Source organism: Trachurus japonicus, chromosome 12 (genome assembly GCF_045865225.1).
Source record: "Trachurus japonicus isolate A0001 chromosome 12, Traja_1.0".
In the NCBI taxonomy this organism is placed as follows: Eukaryota; Metazoa; Chordata; class Actinopteri; order Carangiformes; family Carangidae; genus Trachurus; species Trachurus japonicus.
Window position 1 is genome coordinate 26,010,952 of NC_140918.1, and position 20,578 is coordinate 26,031,529.

Consider the following 20,578-nt stretch of genomic DNA (forward strand, 5'->3'; position numbering starts at 1 on the left):
TCTGTTTTATTCTGTATGCAGATTAAAGGATTAAAGAAAAAGATACAACATGTTATTAGTGAACGAAGAGATGCTGGTAGCTGTTTTTTTTAATTATGTATTTATTTTTAACTTTTAACTATTTTGTGTTTATGCTAAGCTAGGATATGCTAACTGTCAGAGGTGCAGTGACTCTAATTAGTCATTTCACACATGCAGTTCAACCTGAGTTCAAGTGTTTTGATGGGAGCTTCCAGAAAAAAGATCGTAGGTTTGAAAGCCTCAGAGTTTCTGTTTAAGTGAGATTTGAAGAAGTGTAACCCCCCCCCCCCCCAGGAAGCTGCTTCACATGCACATGTGTTTACGTTTGTTCCTCACTATCAAAACAAAGATTGTGAACAAAGATGAGACCAAACTGATAGAAGTGAAGGAAGATGACTAAAGAGTGACTCCTTAATAAGCAAAACTAACCTGGGTGGTTTGTGCAATTCCATTTAAACATATCAGATTAAAGAAGCAACGCAAATGAACTAGGAGGAGTGGTGCTCTTCTCTCCAGTGTTTCAGCTCTGGGCCTTAAACGGGGAGATTTACAGAACAAACCACAGCTGATACAGATTGTACAGACTTATCCATGGTTACATCACCTTGTTGTCAGAGAAATTCTCAACAGCTGATGTGAGCAGAGTATTCACAACCATCCCTCAGAATCAGCAGCAGGAGGTGTGTGAAAACAACTATCTATGACTCTCCCTTGTTTGTTTTTCTACACAGTCTGTATGTGTCGGTGATGAAAGCCCAGCACTGAAACACATTTATGAAATAATGAAAACTCTTCCATGTAGTCAGCTGGTGTCGGTGGAGTTGTTTCTCTCACTTGGCTCTCTGTCGTTGCAGAGGAGGTGTCAGTCACTCACTCCTGTTGCACATAAATAAGATGTAGTCAGGCTGTACTGAATGAACCCTCTTTGTTTTAAATGTCTGACCCTACTGCTCCTCTGTGACCTGTGATGTGATGAAATGACACATTCTCTCCTTAGATGAACCTTTGTTTTAAAAGTATTTATCAAAGAGGAGTTTGTAGGAGTTGTTTTTTATAACTTCACTCTGCTGCTCGTTGTTTTCCCTCAGGATGACGGAGGCTGGACCGCCATGATCTGGGCCACAGAGTACAAACATGTGGACCAGGTGAAGCTGCTTCTGTCCAAAGGAGCCGACATCAACATCAGGGACAAGGTCGGCTGACACATCTGTTCCCCCCCATGTGTTGAACCTGCGGTACAGAAGAATTAGGCATAGTGTAACTGTCGGTTTGTGTTGTTTCCTTTTCTTCAGGAGGAGAACATCTGCCTCCACTGGGCAGCGTTCTCTGGCAGCGTGGAGATCGCCGAGCTGCTCCTCAACGCTCACTGTGACCTGCAGGTGGTCAACATCCACGGAGACTCTCCTCTACACATCGCCGCTCGAGAGAATCGCCTGGACTGTATCACGTGAGTCTGCAGCACCATGAAAATCAATGATTAAATGAATTGAAATGAGTTGCTCTGTCAGGTCTGAATCAAAAGAATAATTGAAAATGTTGGGACTGGATCAAAGTGGTTCATAATGGAGAAACTAATATTCATTCTTAGGCTTGAACAGGATAAGTTTTAAAGTTACTGGAGAATCTGATAAAACCCCCTAGTTTTTGACTCCACTCATCTGCTTCTGTTTTCTTTCTTTGTTTCAGTAATTATACTGTTCTCAGTCAGAGTTTTACATGTATGCAGCAAACTATCTTTATTTGATTTATAATGAATATTATTTGTGTTGTTGTTCTTGTCGTCACAGTTATTATCACCCCACTCTCAGATACTGTTTGCAGGAGAGGTTATGGATAAAGGAAGGTGCATATGGGGCAGACAAACAGCTGTTATTGATTATTTTTATTTACTACTGTTTATTTACATTTTTTTAATTACATTTTTATTTTTCTAGTTATCATTATCATTTCTAATTTTTTGGATCCTTAAGTTGCCTATCAGTTCAGATACAAGTATACCTGTACAGGAGGACTGTGATAGGAGAGAGTGTGGGTGCTTTTGTAATGATGTGAATTTGTCTTTCTTTTTATTTATTTATTTATTAATAACTATTTATCTATTTTTCTTTCATTATCTGCTTGGATGATAAGACTTAATGGCGTGTATACAAAGAGCAACATGTATAACCTATTTTTCTTCAAATAAAAAGTTTAATAACAAAAAAACAAAAAAAATGTTGTAACAGGCTGCCTGTTGGTCTGCCGGTCAGTAAATGTGTTCTTTGGCTCGTCAGGCTCTTCCTGTCTCGGGGAGCAGACGTGTTCCTGAAGAACCGTGAGGGAGAAACTCCTCCAGACTGCTGCAGCCACAACTCAAAGGCCTGGGCGGTTCTGCAGGCCAACCGCAGGGAGAGGGACGCCAAGAACTCCAGGCTCAGTCAAGCAGAGGAAAAAATCCTTCACAGGTTGACTGACATAGTACAGGATGACAGTGGGCGGCCAGTTTCACTCATCCGTGACTTAAAGTCTTATCAAAATGGAAAAACACAGTCATTTTTTTTCCTCCTGACTTGGGAAGCCGTGACAGCCTCTAACCTGCGCGTCTCCTCCGTTTACAGTGACATCGCTCTGGGCCAGGAGAGAGTTCCCATCCCCTGCGTCAACTCGGTTGACAGTGAATCTTACCCAGACAACTACAAGTACATCTCTGAGAACTGCGTCACCTCCCCCATGAACATCGACAGAAACATCACACACCTACAGGTCAGTGTGAAGCGGTTTCATCAGCCGCTCAGAGAGAAAACAGACAAACGTTTGACGGTGTGGAGTGACCATCTTTGTTTTTTTTTCTGTCTCACAGTACTGTGTCTGTAAAGAAGATTGTTCAGCAAGCATCTGCATGTGTGGACAGCTCAGTCTGCGCTGTTGGTACGACAAGGTGAGAACAAATCACTATGCATCCGTAGCAAAGAGATAAACCTGAAAGTATGTGGATACCTCAGTGAAGTAAGAACCCACTGGAGCTAAGGGACCGAAGCATGAAAAACAGCACCAGAGCGAATGTGTGTGTGAGCAGGGGGTTCACACACAGTGGTAGTAGTGTACGGTATATTAATGAATCATGACTTAGGACTTACACGTTCTTCTTTGTCATGTTCAGACCGGTCGTCTCCTCCCTGAATTCTGCCGTGAGGAGCCTCCTCTCATCTTTGAGTGCAACCATGCATGTTCCTGTTGGAGAACCTGCAAGAACCGGGTCGTACAGAACGGACTCAGGTATTCAAACTTTATTATTAAAGGGATACTTCACCCAAAATCAATAATTCACCAATTTTCTACTCACCGTCATGCCAAGGAAGGGTTCAGAGAACTTTTGGAGTCATCGAAACGCTTTTGACAACATGAAAAAGTTGTTCGGGAAAAAATTATTTGATCTCCGTTTTTTGCCATTTTGTTGTAGTAGCTCCCAGTGGCTGCGCAAGATTTGCTGCGAGATGTTCTTCTGTGTTTACATCATACATCCAATGGTTTACAATGACGAACGAACATCTCGCAGCAAATCATGCGCACAAACATGAACATCTCCACTGCCAGCTACTGCTACAATGAGGCTAAAAGCAGAGATCAAATTATTTTTTTCATGTGGCAGCTTCAGGACACTTGGGTCAGTACGGACGAGCAGTATGGAGGTATTTGGATGTTTCATAGTGTGTGTTTTGGATGATTCAAAAGTGAACTCTATCCGCCACCATTATATGAAAATCCCTTTCCAGCCGGACGGCCCCCTGGAACTCCAAAAGCATTTTGATAACTCTAAAAGTTCTCCAAACCTTTCCTTGGCATGACGGTGAGTAGATGATTGGTGAATTATCGACTTTGGGTGAAGTATCCCTTTCAGTTAATATGAGAAAGAAAAAGATATCAGTGTCAGCCCCAAAAGTGCCTTGAGAAACTGTCATTACCTACAAGTTAAAGTTGTTGTGTGTTGATCTTCCAGCACCAGGCTTCAGCTCTTCAGGACCAGTACGAAGGGCTGGGGTGTGCGCAGCCTGCAGGACATACCACAGGGGAGCTTTATATGCGAGTAAGTCCTGTTCACAAATAAAACACTGTTTATACTTGCAGTTAACTCTTTTTGTCCCAGGATTCAGTCAGTTCATATTTCTCAGCAGTTTCTAGGTCCTAGGAGAAAACAGTTTGTTTACTTGCAGAACTGTGAGTGTTTTTAACGTGGGTCGACCTGGAGTAGATATTTTGTCACTTCTCTCTGCTCCTCTCACACACGGCGTCTGGAGCTCCTGCCAGATGGTAACAGCTCAAGAGTGTGAGCGCCGCAGACGAGTCCTGCTCAGAGGTGCTTGTCGGTGTCTCCGATGTGTTTCACTGTGGTGTCACTCACTCTCCCGCTCAAGTATTGTGACGCTTTTCAACAGCTTTTCTAGAAAGTTGTGACACTTCGGATTCTGAGCGCACCATTTCAAAAACCTGTTGAGTAACAGTCGTCTTTAGAAACTGTTCACTAAATGTTGTGGCTGCAAGCTCCTCACTGTCTGCTGCCTATTTTCATCTTTATGTGTATGCTTTTTTTAAAGTATATTTTTGGGGCATTTTTGCCTTCATCTGATAGTACAGTTTAGAGCAGTGTTTTTCAACCTTGGGGTCGGGACCCCATGTGGGGTCGCCTGGAATTCAAATGGGGTCGCCTGAAATGTCCAGTAATAAAAACACCACACACAATCCTAAACAACTGTATTCTATACTTTCACTTTCTCTAATAAAATGCAGCATATAAAAATATCTGAGCTGGTGCATCTTGATTGACGGGGTCGCCAGAAATTTGTCAGAATGGGGTCATGAGCCAGAGAGAGGGGGAATGACATGCAGTAAAGGGCAGCACGATGCAGGATTCGAACCGGGGCCAACTGCAGCGAGGACTGTAGCCTCTACATATGGAGCGCCTGCTCTACCCACTGCGCCCCTTTACTTGTATGTTCTGACAAAGAAAGTAAAGTAACTTTAAGCTTCAAGCTATTCTTTATTTTTATAATATTCACTACATTCAAATTAGGGTTAGGGTTGGGTCAGGGTTCAAACCAAAGGTGTTTTCATGTCAGAACTTTCCAACCTCTGTCTGTTACTCTCACCCTATTGCTTCTTACTGAAGATGTAAATATTACTAATCAGTCCAAACATAATGTTTTTATTTCAAGATAACTCTCAGTAAACTCTTTAAACAGCTGGACACTGTCGTTTTGAGCAAATATCACTTACAGAGGAGTGAATAGTGAGTTTGTTTGACCGTTTCCTCCGATGTTGCAGTATCACTGTGTTTTATTACAGCAGCAGGACAGCGCATGGCGCATGCTGGTCTGACTTTAAATAAACCACAGTGTGACTTCATAGTCATGAACCAACATGTCAGCCAGTTTAACAGTGGAGCTCACTGATGTTGGATCTGTGTGGCTCCGTGTAGCTGTGAATACTCCACCTTACATCAGGAATCAGACGCACAATCAGCACTGTGATGTAAGAAAAGCAAGAAAACAATCAGACTGTTGCTTTATAGTTGGAATGTGGCACTAATAGCTATGCACCAGCTTTTAATTAGCACATCAACAGTTAATTGATGTAGCCTCTACAGTTTGCATTTGCGATTTTGTCACTTTAAGCAACATCCCATAATCTGCATGTCTGTCCACCGTGTCCCCTTCATGTAACACCTGGTTTTCTTATGCCATCAATGAAGAAAACAAAGAAATTAAACAGTAAATATATAATATATTTGTATTGATATATTTTTCAATGCGTTAATTGGTTATGATTTAAAAAGTCTCTCTCTGCTGATGGCAGCATCCAGACTGTGTAGTAGTAATGAGCAGCTCTAACAGCCGTGTGTTCATCAGTCTGTGATGTCACCGTTGGTGCATGTGCGGGTTTTTTGTGGTGAAGTTTACAGTTACAACAGAACAGACTGTGTCCTTGGTGCTGATCGTATGACCCACACCACAGCAAAGCAGAATTATTAAGATGATAACTGATAATCTGACAGTGAAATATCTTGCAGCTCAGACATTATCCATAATCCAGAGCTCACTGGCTGGTAAAATGTTCGTCTTCTTTTTTAATTAAAACTGAGTCATCCACTTACTCATGGTCTCTCTGTGCTGAATAATGTGTGTGGTGTTAGTTATTAAATTAAAAATAACCTTTTGGGTTAAATATTTGAAAAGATGTGAAAATACATCCCAGGTTTACCAGCAGGGGTGTGAAATCTTTGATGCTCAGTATCTCAGACCTGCAGTTTTTCCAAATTAGTAAAATAATAACAGTAAAAAAACCAAAACTCCTGGTTCATGATGTGTTGAGAGCAGCAGCAGAGTAAAATCTGATGTCTGCAGCTGCTGACGTCTCCTCTCTTCAACAGGTACGTAGGTGAGATCATCTCTGAGGCAGAGGCAGAGATGAGGCAAAACGACGCCTACCTGTTCAGTCTGGACGACAAGGTAACGCATTGACGACATCCAGAATGAACCAGAGCTACGGCAGATTGGTTTCTCAGTATAACAACATGTGTTTTCATTTGTTTCCCCTCACAGCCACAAGACCTGTACTGCATCGATGCCCGTTTCTATGGTAACATCAGTCGCTTCCTCAATCACATGTGCGAGCCCAACTTGTTTGCCTGTCGAGTGTTCACCACGCACCAGGACCTTCGTTTCCCACACATCGCCTTCTTCGCCAGTGAAAACATTAAGGCTGGAGAGGAGCTCGGGTGAGATCTCTTTGTCTCTTTCCTCATTTTGTGCCACTTTGACGTCAAAGTCTTTGTCCCTGCTCATCACGTCTCATGGTGTTGAGGATCCCTTTATGAGTCTGATATTAGTGTCTATGTATAGATTTAGTGGATATTGATGACAGAGGGATGTGATACAGTCTGACATTCATTTTAATGACACTTCCTCAGTGCAGTAGTCACGAGTTGTGAATCAAGTGTTGTTGTTTTTTTAAATCTGGGTTTATTTGTATCACTCATCTTTATTCATTTTCAACTTGATATATCATTTTCTTGGTTTGGTTTTCTCGTTCATGTCCCACCAACCCCTCACCTGTGAACCAAATCTTGAACCAAATGAGACGTAAATGAGTAAAACAAATAAACTAATGTGAATGCATGTATATACTAGATATCCATATATCTGGATATCTAAAGGAAGAAAAAAATAGAAAACTAGAAAACATTTAGAAACTCCACATGTAATGATATGGTTTCTCTCTGATCTGTATTTTGTACATCTGTCTGGGATGATATGATTGAATTTATTAGGTTTTCCAGGAGTTACTTCCTCATAATCCAAATATATTGGATCACTTTAAATCTACAAGTAACAGATGAGTTTTGTGTTTGCACCTTTTCCCACTCCTGTTCTGTAATATCTGACTGAAGATCCTCTGTGCATTCTGCTTTGATTTGAAGTTTCCACAGACACACGTTGCAACTTCCTATAAACGACTGACCTCTGTCCTTCAGCGTTGATGTCTGGTTTTCATTAAATGACATTGCTGTGTTTTAATCACCTGCCCCCCCCCCCCTCAGGTTTAACTATGGCGACCACTTCTGGGAAGTCAAAAGCAAGCTGTTCAACTGCGAATGCGGCTCCTCCAAGTGTAAGTTCTCGGCAGCGGCCATGGCATCGCTGCAGGCCGACAGCACGCCAGAGGACCAGCGGCAGCCCAGTGTGTCACCTGACACCAGCTCTTCCAACAGCCCCCCCAGCCCCTCATAGACCCCCCCCCTCACACTAAAGCTTCACTACACCCACAGGACTGTGTCCATTCTCCATGAACTTTCTATCAGTGAACTTGTACTGTATCTCCACTTCTTATTCAATGACCTTGGACCATAGACCACACACACATATACACACACGTACAGAAGCAGATGCACAATCAAATCCTGGAAGAAGTGGTTGCTCCTTTATTCCACCTGAACAGCAGAGGGCAGCACAGTGAGACTGTCTTTACATTTCATATACAACGTTACTGGGAGGGAGAACTGTGCATTTAGTCTTTGTTTTTTTTTAAAGATAACTGATTGACATTGTTAAATGGCTTCTCTTAGAGTCGTGCTCGAGGAGTGTCGGGGGTTCAGGACGAGCAGATCGTTGTCTTTTGCAAAGGCAACCTCGGCATACAGCTGTTTAACCTGTTTGACCGCTCTGATCATTTATCACCAACCATTCCAGCAAAATTAGCTGATAAATATATTGGATTATGTTGCCACTTTTTGTGTCATTTCATCTTTGTTGCAGTGTTTGAATGGATGTCCAACATTTGCCACCGAGGTTGATTATGAATTGATGAATTAATTGACATGATGTGAAAAAGGACTTCTTTTTTTTCTTTTTTTAAAATTTGCTACTCGAGTGAGTATAGACTGTCCAGTAGAAAGATGCTGTACCATTCCTCAACAACGAGGCGTTTCTAGTCTGAATAAACTGACAGAGCTTGTTCTTTTTTTCTATGAAGCATGGGGATCTTAATGTGTCAGATGTTTCGCTCCTCGCAGATGTGGACGAGTTAAAATGGTTGAATTAAGAGAAGAAATAACATGGTGCTGACAAAGGTTTTTACTTTTGTTTTCATTTGTATTACCCAAGTGAACATAGTTTGTAAAATAAGAGAACATTTTAAGTTTTTTTATGTTTAATTTTTCTAATTGTAGTTACTGTAGTTAGCCTGTTTTTAATTTTGTCTCTTGATTTTTGCCGACAGACGCCAACCCATCTTTTTAAATGTTGTTAGTAAAGCAGTGGCTGTTGTGCAAAGTTTTGAAAGGTATAACTGAGAAAAAAAAGGTTATAAAAATGCACTTCCATTATGTTCTGTTACATATTTCTGGACCGTGAACCATCCATCTAATTGGTTGTATCTTTTTCAATAAATTTACTACTAATACATTTATTCCGATAGACTTGTTGCAATTTCTCTTGCTACCTGAAAATTCTGCTGCAGATTCTAAACATTAGGTCTTTCCCCGGCTCATCATCTTTTCAACCACAAACACATCACTGAAATATCTTCAAACTGAAGCCTGCAGTTAGCCGGACCCTGCAGCAGCAGCAGCAGCATGAACACTGACAGACAGGCTCGCGGCCTGGCACTGAAATATTTGAGCAGCTGTGGCATCAGAGAGGCCGACACGTCCCACACTGCATTCACTTTAATGAGTTTAGATTCTCAGAAGCCGTGATGTTTGGAGAGAGGAGCTCATTTCAAAGTGACAGAGGCTGAGGAGGCATTGATGCCACCATGGAAGGTACCTCATATTACAAGTAAAAGACGGTTTGGATTCAGACTTCAGGCTCCACTGTCTGAAGCAGGAGCTCCCAACCTGACTGCCCACATCCAACCCTGAGCAATCTGGAGGCCATGTAATTAGTTCTCAGCGCACTTTTAATTAGGCGGGTGACAACATTCAAGTTCCTGTCATTGACTTATAACACCGCTGGGCCCTACCAAAATAATAATCATTATAGACGTCAAAGTAAAGATACATATGGTAAAAAATTGCTTACTTTACTACTTTAAAATTAGAAACAATTTTGTTTATGTAAACATGTTGCATTGTTCCACATTTACAGAACCTAATGATTATTAAACAAAACACTGATTGAACCTTTTGAATAAAAAGCTAAGTATGATACAAAGTATTGAAATGGCTGTGAAACACAGTTTAATCAATTAATTCGTTTTCATACAAACATTTAAAACTAAATTAATTCTTCATTTCTATGTTTCAAACACAGACTGTGGTCTCTAATGAGACTCACTTCATCTAACGAAGCCTCATTAGGACACTGACAGTTGGACATGAATGGCGGTGGGGATGTGATGGGGGTATTTAGAGGAACTCAGCTGTGATGACAGGATTTATTTCACCTGTGCTTTTCCTGCTGTGACCATCAGCGTGTTGAGGCGACCTCCTAACTCCCAGCTCTAATCAACCAGTTGAACTCAGTATACCTGTGTAAGTCTGCAGAGCACTTTGATATGTGAAAATTACAAATCCACAACACGGTAGATAAAAGGGGAAAATTAAAAATGTTCAACTCCTAAATGCAAACCTTAAAGGTCCAGTATGTAAAGTAAAATGAGGGGAAAACAGTGTCGGCAGTGGCTCAGGTGGTAGAGCGGGTAGAGCGGGTCGTCCAATGATCAGAGGATTGGCGGTTCGAAACCCGCTCTGTCCCGGTTGCTGCCGTAGTGTCCTTGGGCAAGACACCTTACCCACCTTGCTCCTGATGGGTCGTGGTTCGCGCCTTGCATGGCAGCTTCCGCCGTCAGTGTGTGAATGTGTGTGTGAATGGGTGAATGTGATGTACTGTAAAGCGCTTTGGGTATCGTTCAGGTATAGTAAAAGCGCTATATAAATACAGACCATTTACCATCTAGTATTCCAATTCTGTTATTTATCTATCAAATAATTCCATTATTTATGAACGTGAAACTCTTGAAACGTGCTCTCTGGTTGGCTGGATTTTCCATTCCGTACAAACATGGCAGCGCAAGATGGCAACACTCTCTAAGCAAGACCCTTGCTATAAAAGAAGAATCATAAGGCTATGAAAACCAAACAGATTTTATTTTATAGCAATTATACACTTATATAAATATATTCATATAGTATATTCAGATTTTGCACCTTGACAGGTATTACACACTGTCCCTTTAAGAACACTTGCTTGAAGAGATTTTTGATATAATGTTTCCCCCCCCCCAACAACATATTTAACAGAACCTAAAGTCTGAATTAATAACATTAAAGTAACTTGTAGCCTAAGTGCAGCTGCTGGAAAAACGTAAAAAGAAGTAAAAGGTCCCTTGCTTTTCAGTACCCGAGTGAGTAGGCCTACATCTCGTCACTTCCACCCCTACAACTTAACCTAGTCAAGAAGGAAAGGTGTAAAAACATGGATAAAATCAGCAAAAAAAAAGAATGAAAAAAAAGGGAAAAAAAAGCCAGTGGGTTTGGTTAGAAAATGTCTGCTGTACCAGGGAAGGAGGGCACAAAGAGTGGGAAGTGAGGGGCTGTGCATCTGCAGGGCCTTTTAGGTCCGCTGATGATTGCTCCCTTCCTGATTACCAGGGCAGGCAGCGAAAAACAGAGTGGATAATTGAATCAGAGAGTTTTTTTCCCCTCCAGCTTCAAAGATGGCCGCTCTGATAACGAGCTTCTTAACTGGCAGCACAGGAAACAGCCTTTTCCGCATTCCTAGGTGGGAGCAAACCTCTGGTGCCCCCGGCCCCTGGAGCTTTGGAGGGGAGCCTCCTGCAGGCAAGTGGCACAGCTCAGGTCCCACAGCTGCTTCACCATAGAGCACAGCTGGACGCACCTCAGCCACCCTGGAGAAGCAGTGATGAGGAGATCAACTCCATACAACTCAAGATGGGCAGAGAGGCTATCCACTGTGATCTATGGTACGTTCACCCGGAGTTTGTTTACATCTCTTTATTGTATGAATGCACATCAGGCGGGTAAAGGGCTTCTTAAAGTTTAACTGGTGCGCAGACTGAAGGTCAGGGTCTCCTTTCATGGGGTCGAAAGTAAATTCTGGGGTCACGAAATGATTAAGCAGAAAAGTTTTTGATCTCTGCAACACTAGAAATATGTGTGTTCAATCCTTGAGTTTTTCTTGGAGAATATTTGTTCTTTTTCTTGACTGCTGTTCAAACACACACCAGTGGGGCTGGAGTCTGTTTCAGGGACCTAGCATGGAAAATTAATGAGTTATGACTATCAAGGGGAATTACAGCAGTTCATAAAAAGTCAGCACACTGTGTCTTGAAGTGGTTTGTGAAAATGAGGCATACCTGTTGTTAGTCTGAAAACCTGATGGCCAGAAAACTTAAGACCAATAAACGCTTGAGATCCACCGCTCAGGCCTTCAGGCCATCTCGTCAGGTCAAGTCATCTCACCACCTCTGATGATTATCATCAGTGCTCATGTTTTTTTCTGTCTGTTTTTTTTCCCCTCACGTCTCCTCTCCAGCCGTGCGCTCGGCCACCTTCGGCTCCTGGAGGATGCTGACCCTGGGGGCAGAGTACGAGGACACCTGGGCTCCATCATCTGACAAGAAGCAGCACCCCGGGAAGGGGGCACAGGGGGAGGCCGGGTCCAAGAAGGACACGTCTGACCCCGGTGACGGGGAGCCAGAGGAGGCGTCATGGAGAGCTACTGACCCCGACACTGTGCAGAGGTATGACACAGTTTTACACCTGGATGGACTGAGCAAAGCAGGGAAGAAGGACGGAGTCCATCAGCTGGTCAAGAAGCACGAGACCCTGAACAAAATGCTGTGGCCCGGCAGGTGAGACACACAAAACATAACAGCAGATACTAACACTTACAAATCCTGCATTTACCTGAACTGTTGCTCCTTCTTCCTCTCACTTTAACACAGTAATATAAGAATTCAGAAACATAACATGAGACAAGACTGAAATAATGAAGGCATGATTTATTTTTGTTATTAAATTATTATCAGTCTAGCTGTAAAATAGAAATGCAAAAACACCAAAACCAAAAAGTTTAAGACTGTTGTTATTATTAATAGCATTAGTAGTGGCAGAAGTAATAATAATAGATAGATAGATTATCTATAGATAGATAGATAGATAGATAGATAGATAGATAGATAGATAGATAGATAGATAGATAGATAGATAGATAGATAGATAGATAGATAGATAGATAGATAGATAGATAGATAGATAGATAGATAGATAGAATACACACTCCATGGTGTAGAAAGTAAATCATCGTATTAAATGCAGCCAATAACCAGTATGTTGTGCTTTATTGATGCATATGAAATTGAATTAAAATAAAACAGCACACAACATAAACACTGTCAGAGATCTTTCAGGGCCCCCGAGGGTCTTTTGACTCTGTCCAGTTAGTGATTTGGCCTTTTACTGTAAGTTTGGCTTTTTTGTAAAGACAGGCATCATTCTTCAGTGTTTACGAGAGACGGCCATAACTCTCTGCAGCATTCTGGTTAAGATCCACTGGAGATTTTATTGCTTCCACAACAGCTGCTGCAAAATCAAGACTAGAGAGATAATAAAGTGGCTCTTAGTCGAAAACTCTGAACACTGGTGCTGTTATCGTCGGTCTAACTGCAGTACATCAGTTAAACCACCGGATGGCTCCTCTGCTGTATCCAAACCTTGATGACTTGGGCGCAGATGATGGTGATGATGTACTGTATAGATGCTGAATTAACAATGAGCTAAATCAATGTGTAAACAGCCTCTGGATGTAAGTTTGTTAACAAATGCTCTCTGAAGCAGCTAAATTAGAAAAGAATGAATACATTACATTTGAAAAGGGAAGTCCATGCGGTCAAGATAGACATGTTATGATAAATGGCATCATGTTCCTAAAATGAAGATATCTGCAGCCAGATGAGACAACACTGTAGAGATCACAGACACTCTGTCAGTACTCATGCTGTAGTGTTGATGTCATGTTTTGGTGTCTATAGAAAGCTGCAGAGAAGCCGTCTGTTATCTATTTGTTTATCTGCAAAACAGCCCAGAACAACAGATTTTTGAATCTCTGAATATTAACATGTCGTTAGTCACAACTTGAAGCTGAAGTTGTGCCCCGCAGTTACGACACTGGCTCAGACTATTTTTATAATGTGGCTCTTTGAGGGGGGAAAAATAGAGAGAGAAAGAAAAGAAAGAATGAAAACAAGTATAAACTTTACATCAAAGTGAACTTTTGATGCTGCACTCCAGTCAGTTTTTTTTTTCTATTGAATGTCAAACGTGAAAATATTCCCAATGATAATGAAGGTTCAACTGAACAGAGTCAAACCTAAAGTCACAGAGCTCTGAATCCCTGTAGCCATGAACACAACTTGTTTATGTGTCTTTATGGTGCTGCCAATGGGCTTTTCAGCAACTGACATAAACAGCAACAGCATATTAAGACATACACACAAAACACATCACACACACAGAGGGAGAGAGAGAGAGAGAGAGAGAGAGAGAGAGAGAGAGAGAGAGAGAGAGAGAGAGAGAGAGAGAGTTCACTTTAAAAACAACAGTGACAGTGGGAAAAGTGTAAATAATTAAATACCATACACAAAAAAGAAGCAGAAAAACCCCTCCCAGGACTGAGTCATTTGTTTTTATTTTAACCACGATCAAACATTCACAAAGAAACTGTTTATTCCTTCAAATCATCTCCAGTGGCTTCAGTCCTGTTCAGAGCAGAGAGTCTGTAATGACTCAAAGCCTGGAGAGGAGTCACAGCAAAGGTCACAACATCCACATGTTTGGATGTTTCTGCTGCATAAACCCTGTTTCCTAATCTCATGTCACAAAATGAGACATGTTCCTCTACGGGGCCTCTGTCTTCACTTCTGTATGAAAGCACTTATTATTAGAGGTCTGGCAGACTCAGGTCCACCTTATTGCTATAATTAACAATCTAAGGTGTTTTTTTTTATTATCATTTGTAAACACATCTTCAAAAGATGGGTGATGTCAAATACCCTGCACAGTCTGTGAATGACTTCTGGACCAACACATTTATATGGAACATGTCCTCATGTGGAACATGTGAGGAAACAAAGCAGAGGTTAAAAACATTCACATTTTTATACATTTTATATCCAAAACAGGTGAATTGTACAAACAAGGTAGGTTTTCATATGTTTACATTTATGACAAAATATATTTTATTGACATTATAGATTACAGATAGTGTTCTTTCTTTCTTTCTTTCTTTCTTTCTTTCTTTCTTTCTTTCTTTCTTTCTTTCTTTCTTTCCTTTCTTTCTTATTAATCACATTCACATATTACCTGTGTTCTTTTTGTACTCCTCTTCTATATCTATTGATAAATAAATAAATAAGGTAGGTTTTCATATGTTTACATTTATGACAAAATATATTTTATTGACATTATAGATTACAGATAGTGTTCGTTCTTTCTTTCTTTCTTTCTTTCTTTCTTTCTTTCTTTCTTTCTTTCTTTCTTTCTTTCTTTCTTTCCTTTCTTTCTTATTAATCACATTCACATATTACCTGTGTTCTTTTTGTACTCCTCTTCTATATCTATTGATAAATAAATAAATAAATAAATAAATAAACCACTCATTTTTGCCTGACTCCAACATAACTGGCTCATAAACCTGCTCTAAGCTGCAGTGGTCTTGTTGTTGGAGCTGAAGGAAAGATTGACCATGGCTCGTGTTGTGACCCTCAGGGCTTCCCTGAACTTCATTAGTTTCAGTCTCTTCTGAGCAGCCAACAGACGGGGAGCGCGTCCGTCCGTGCGCTCCAGTCGCCGATAGGCTCGCTCTGGTCACATGCGCTCCTCCTTTATTCCGCTGAGGACTTGCTATATAGCCCTCAGCCCCCATACAGCGATCAAACACAAATCAAAGGATAACTGCTCGTGTTGGATTGGCTTCTTTTACTGTTGCTCTCAGCTGAAAAAAAAACAAAACAACCAAAGCAAAAGGGATTTCAGTGTTTTCTGACGCCCCTGCTCGTGCTTTTTTTCCTCTCTCTCCCTGACTGACATCCTCAGCGCTTCAACTGGTGTTTGGACGCTGACACGATGTTGTCAGGATTTTTCTCTGAGACAGGCTGATGTGATTCTCTCCACTCACTCTCTGGCTGATATGGACGCAACAGCCTCAGTGAAGTGAATATTTTGTTTTTGCAACTTCGTCGCTTCAAACTTAGATGTTTTTAAACGTGACTGAGGATGAATGAATGGAAAGGGTCCAGAGAACATGGTTTTCCATGAGGCCACCTTGTTTTTTCATCTACCCAAACGCAGCGCTTTTCCTCCGCTCTCCAACGCTAAGCTGTATGGTGTGGTCTGGATGAAGTGTGTTTGTTGTGATGCGCCTCTCCTCCATTTACACTGACACCAGTTTGGATTTTCCCTTTTGGATCTGTGCGTTTCCAGAATGGCTCGCTTCGCAGAAGATCTACCCACCCGCTATGGAGGAGGAGGCGCAGGCGGCGGAGGGAGAGGCGCGCCGGGCGCCGGGAGAGGGGGAGCCCGGGGTGGCGGCGCCGGCGGCGGCGCTCCGGGTGGCCAGAGGATGTACAAGCAGTCGATGGCTCAGAGAGCCAGGACAATGGCCATTTACAACCCCAATCCTGTCAAACAGAACTGCTTGACTGTCAACCGCTCCCTCTTCATCTTCCGAGAGGACAACCTCATCAGGAAGTATGCGAAGCGGATAACAGAGTGGCCATATCCTTGCGAGCCCAGAGCAGGTGCATCTGGAGCCTGTAACCTGGCTGTCCTTGCCTGGCAGCCGCGCACAGATGGTTTAAAAAGCAGACACACACTATTGCCTGCAGGCCTGCTGCCTGCACGTTAACTTTAGCTCTTGTGTTGTGTTCACTTGCTCATAGGGTTAGGTTGTAGAAGAAAAAAAAAGACCAGCTGTTTGTGCCTGTGTAGCCGCGACCGGTGTCTTTTCTTTTCGCCCTGGCCGCGCCGCGCAGCGCTGCCTGCACCTGTCGCTCTGCTCTCTTATCTCCATTCAACACGACACAAAGATGTTCTCAGTAGGTGCGGACACTGAAAAGACTTCACTTCCGCCCATTGTGCTGCCTTTTCTATTCCCAGCTCAATACACAGCCTCTGGGCGTCCACGTTCACTGATAAGTTCTTTTGTCAAAATGTCAGCTGTGAAACTGTCTTCCGGGCAGCAGCGTCGTAGTTAATAATTATCAAACATCATTACTGATTGATTACCGCAGCTATATAGAAGTCAATAAAAAATCTGCTTGGGTTTAGAGGGAACCTGTAAAGTCATGTAGGCCTAATACTGATTACTAAGAAAAAAGCGCAATTTTTTATTTCGGTGAGGGAGACCGCTGGTCGGAGGTTGCAGCACCGCCTCGTTGTCTTAGTTGGAGCCCTCTCCATGGTGCTGAAGTCGCCCACGCTCATCGCTCCATGCCGCTCTCTCTTTTTGCCACTACATAAAAAAAGAAAAAGAAAAAAGTCCACTTGAACCAGTCACGGTCACCCATCAAGTCTCAATATTTTCTATCAGGAGACAGATTCTGGGGGGAGGGGGCCTTAATGGATGTGTGTCACTCATTTTAAAATGGAAAAAGTGTCACAACCCATGAGGAAAATTATGTGATAGAAAAAAAATGTCTGAAAACCTGTGTTTTACCCTGAAAACAGTAAGTTAAATACTGTCAGGTCATGAGCATGTTGAGTCTGGGTTGAAGTTTTATGAGGGGTTGAAGGCTGTTGAGTCGATGCTGTTCAATATGATTAACAACAAGTTCAGTGACACATGGTTTTCAACCTGTTTTTACAGCACTATAATGGTGCACTATAATGCAGGTTACATTGTAAAGCAGCTGATTTGAAACAAGTAAAAAAACATTTCCCATCCATAGTCTATACCACCCATAGACAGTCGCAGAGTCTGGGGCTAATCCCAGCTTGACGCAGGGTGAGGGTTGGGTAGGCTACACCCTAGACAGGTCACCAGTCTCTGACAGGGCCCACATATAGAGACAAACAACCTCACACGCTCACATTCGACAGGGGATTTAGAGCCTCCAATCAACCCAGTGCGCATGTCTTTAGACTGTGTAGACGAAGGTGTTCAGAGAGAACATGCACTATAGATAGAAATAGGTTAAAATCCAGAATCTTCTTGCTCTCAGGCCGTCCCTGAGATACGTAATGAACTGAACTGTAAATTAAATGTATATCTTTTTGCAGTCAAGTTGTAAAGTCTAGAGAGCTGCTGTAGAACTTGTGTAACAAACACAACGATACAAGTGGATCTGCTCTGTGGGCGACAGTGGGAACAGTATTAGCTTTAATCAAATAACAATGGTTATCCCTCTATAAGCTGATATGAATTGAATTTCCACTCCACAGGATCAAAACTGAAAAAAAAAAAAAAAACGCATGAAAATAAAAACCACAGCTGAAATGAAGTAAAAGTAGCCATTACACCAATTTCCTTTAACGATTCACTGTCAGGAAAAACAGCCCTCTGTTTGCATGATGCTGATAGCCGGGTGTCTTATGGAGAACTGTTTTACATCTTGGCTTTAATGGTAGGCTCCATGTTCCGTTACGTTTCACAGGCCCTCAATAGGCCCTGACCTGCGGACATTGACCCAGCAAAAATAGACTGCAGAATGAGCCAAGCATTGATAATGGTTGGAAATGGTCAGCCATCTGGAAGGATCATAAGCGCATGTATAGGATGCTTTCTTTCTAGAGAGAGCCTTGAACCAGAGCATGATGGGAGGTTGATGTTTTTAGTGTGATGGCATTTGTCATACAGCAATAAGCAGGATGATTTGCTCTCTGTGCAATTCATTGTTGTCATTATCTATATTGTGTTCACATTGCACTCATGTTTCAAAGTATCCTGTTTGAACACAAGGTCTTCTCACTTCTCAAAGCAAATGATATGATTAAGCTGTGAAATGAAATGAATGCATCTCCGCTTTCAAATGCTCCTTAACCCCTAACACTCCATTTGAGTACATGATCCTGGCTACCATCATCGCCAACTGCATCGTCCTGGCCCTGGAGCAGCATCTACCTGCCAGCGACAAGACGCCCATGTCGGAACGCCTGGTGAGTGCATTTTCTTTGAGATCACTTCCTTTAAATAAGGGCTTTTACAGGGAGTAATCAAAGACTTTGATTCCCCAACCCCTGCCAGCAGCACCAGCCTCCTAGAGTTAGAAGCCAATGACCTACAGCAGCTTAATTGTGGTAGCACCTTTCAGCCATTGTGCCGGGAGCCACCCTGTGTGTTTTACTGTGTTTGTCCCCTGCAGCTCCTATCTTGTAAGCCATCAGAGCCTCTCAGTGGGCTGGCTTTGATCACCTGCTCTGGCTCCCTGCTCCCCACAGCTGCTCACATATGCATTCACTTTAAACCAACATTTGAACTCCAACAGTCACGTTTGCACTGCTAAATAGCCTTAGAGAGAAAGCAAAGCGACTGTTGCACGTTGAGGTCAAGTGGCAGATCCTGCCTTGTGTAATGGAAGAAAAAAGAAAAAAAAAAAAAGAACAAAAAAACATCTGAATAACATGATGTATCTTCATGCTTCAGCACTTTGTTGTTCTTGTTTCCGAGGGTGTTGCAGCTGAGGGGAGTTTGTCTTAAAATAGAGATCCAGAGAGTGTTACAAAGAGCAACAGCTTGATGTGCAAAAGTCAATTAATTCCTCCCATGTCGTACCACCTGCTCCTGTTTTAAATTATCTCAGTGGCGGTGGCGAAAGGAAAAAAAAAAATCAGCAGTGGAGATGTTACTACTAGGAAAACAACAAAGTAGCTTTCAGCACCTGCGAAAAGTGATTGGAGCGGTTATACAAAGGAGGAAACAAGCATCCTCTCCCCTGCCTCCTCCACCTTGAGGATGCAATACAACAAGAAGCCTTTTAATTAGAATGAGGGATCAGCTTTTATTTATGAAGCTCTGTCAACAGAGTAGGAGGCATACTGTAAGTGGAGGCGCTGATAGAAGCTCCTCACGAAGAGTATTTCAGATCCAACGCAGGTCTTAAGCAATGTGCGCCTCTGGGATTTCCCCAGCTGTATGTATTCATTAATTATCTGTGTTAGTGATATATGTGTGTATAATAGATGTTAACCCATGTTAGTATAGACAGTTATCCAGGCAGCCCTCCAGCTCTGATATTACATAAGACATTCAGTTGTTTTGTCTATGAATCGTGCCTTTTATAGCGCACCAAATGAATGTACTGTATGCCACGCTGAATGCCTGTCCTTGTTATTTTAAAGGATGCAGGGTCCTACAGCTACGTCTGCTGGCCAGGGACAGCTTATCTGCTTCTCCATATAACAACAATAAACTGCCATTATTTCACCACCACAGCCTTTCATGCTTCATACAGTAACTCTTGTCCAACATATCTATTATCACTGGATGTTGACTGTAGTCAGCCATGCAGCCCTTTAGAAAAGGTCACATTTCTTATAGTGCTCAGGCCTGTCACACTGCTTTTACATGATTATTTATGTTGGAGGCTGGGTGATGCTGGGGGTTGGGGACACTGTCTGTCAGGTTGTAGTATGCTAGGAACGAGAGAGAAAAATTGAGGGGGAGAGAGGTTAGTGTAGGCATGAGATATCCACAGCTCATGCCCTGTGCATCGCCCGGGGCTTTTGCAGATATTAATGGAGGCAAAGAAAAAGTGTCATGTCATACGCGCCTGATCCAACTCCCTTACAGCGAGGCCCAGGGTTATCCCAGCCACATAGTGCAAATGATTTAACAGTGACATGTTGATTGTTAGACACTTTTAGGAAATAATGCAGAGTGCCCAGATCAATCATGTCCAGTCATGTGTGTTATTCATGTGAATCAATGGAGTGCCATGGTTAGACAAATGCCCCTGCTTTTCATACTCTCAAAACAGCCCTGTTTAGAACGGCTGGTTTCAGTGCCTGTCCCTTTAAATGCAAATGAACCACTGCTTGCCCCGCCCCATCCCTTCTACCGGCCCC

At 42.3% G+C, this 20,578-nt stretch overlaps 3 protein-coding genes across 9 annotated transcripts in view; all 3 read left to right on the plus strand.

Moving 5' to 3' along the window:
• ehmt1b (euchromatic histone-lysine N-methyltransferase 1b) overlaps window positions 1-8,967 on the plus strand; it is a 30,292-nt gene extending 21,325 nt beyond the window's left edge. For all 3 annotated transcript variants that reach the window (XM_085793989.1, XM_085793988.1, XM_085793987.1), the window contains exons 17-26: window positions 1,110-1,214; window positions 1,314-1,468; window positions 2,295-2,465; window positions 2,619-2,763; window positions 2,861-2,938; window positions 3,161-3,276; window positions 3,998-4,084; window positions 6,425-6,503; window positions 6,597-6,772; window positions 7,595-8,967. In XM_085793989.1, the coding sequence (XP_085650115.1) occupies window positions 1,110-1,214; window positions 1,314-1,468; window positions 2,295-2,465; window positions 2,619-2,763; window positions 2,861-2,938; window positions 3,161-3,276; window positions 3,998-4,084; window positions 6,425-6,503; window positions 6,597-6,772; window positions 7,595-7,784 (1,302 nt within the window). In that variant the 3' untranslated portion in view covers window positions 7,785-8,967. The remainder of the gene's footprint in view (window positions 1-1,109; window positions 1,215-1,313; window positions 1,469-2,294; window positions 2,466-2,618; window positions 2,764-2,860; window positions 2,939-3,160; window positions 3,277-3,997; window positions 4,085-6,424; window positions 6,504-6,596; window positions 6,773-7,594) is intronic.
• The window catches only part of ccnb1 (cyclin B1), a 203,046-nt gene extending 187,256 nt beyond the window's left edge, over window positions 1-15,790 (plus strand). The window contains exon 10 of the mRNA XM_085794009.1: window positions 15,772-15,790. The gene's annotated coding sequence lies outside the window, so the exon portion shown is untranslated. The remainder of the gene's footprint in view (window positions 1-15,771) is intronic.
• cacna1bb (calcium channel, voltage-dependent, N type, alpha 1B subunit, b) overlaps window positions 11,365-20,578 on the plus strand; it is a 176,879-nt gene continuing 167,665 nt past the window's right edge. For 4 of the 5 annotated variants that reach the window (XM_085793982.1, XM_085793984.1, XM_085793981.1 and 1 more), the window contains exon 1: window positions 18,569-18,670. In XM_085793982.1, the coding sequence (XP_085650108.1) occupies window positions 18,578-18,670 (93 nt within the window). In that variant the 5' untranslated portion in view covers window positions 18,569-18,577. Of the gene's footprint in view, window positions 11,479-12,050; window positions 12,370-15,997; window positions 16,292-18,564; window positions 18,671-20,578 lie in introns of those variants that run through there. The other variant, XM_085793986.1, reaches the window with a different exon arrangement.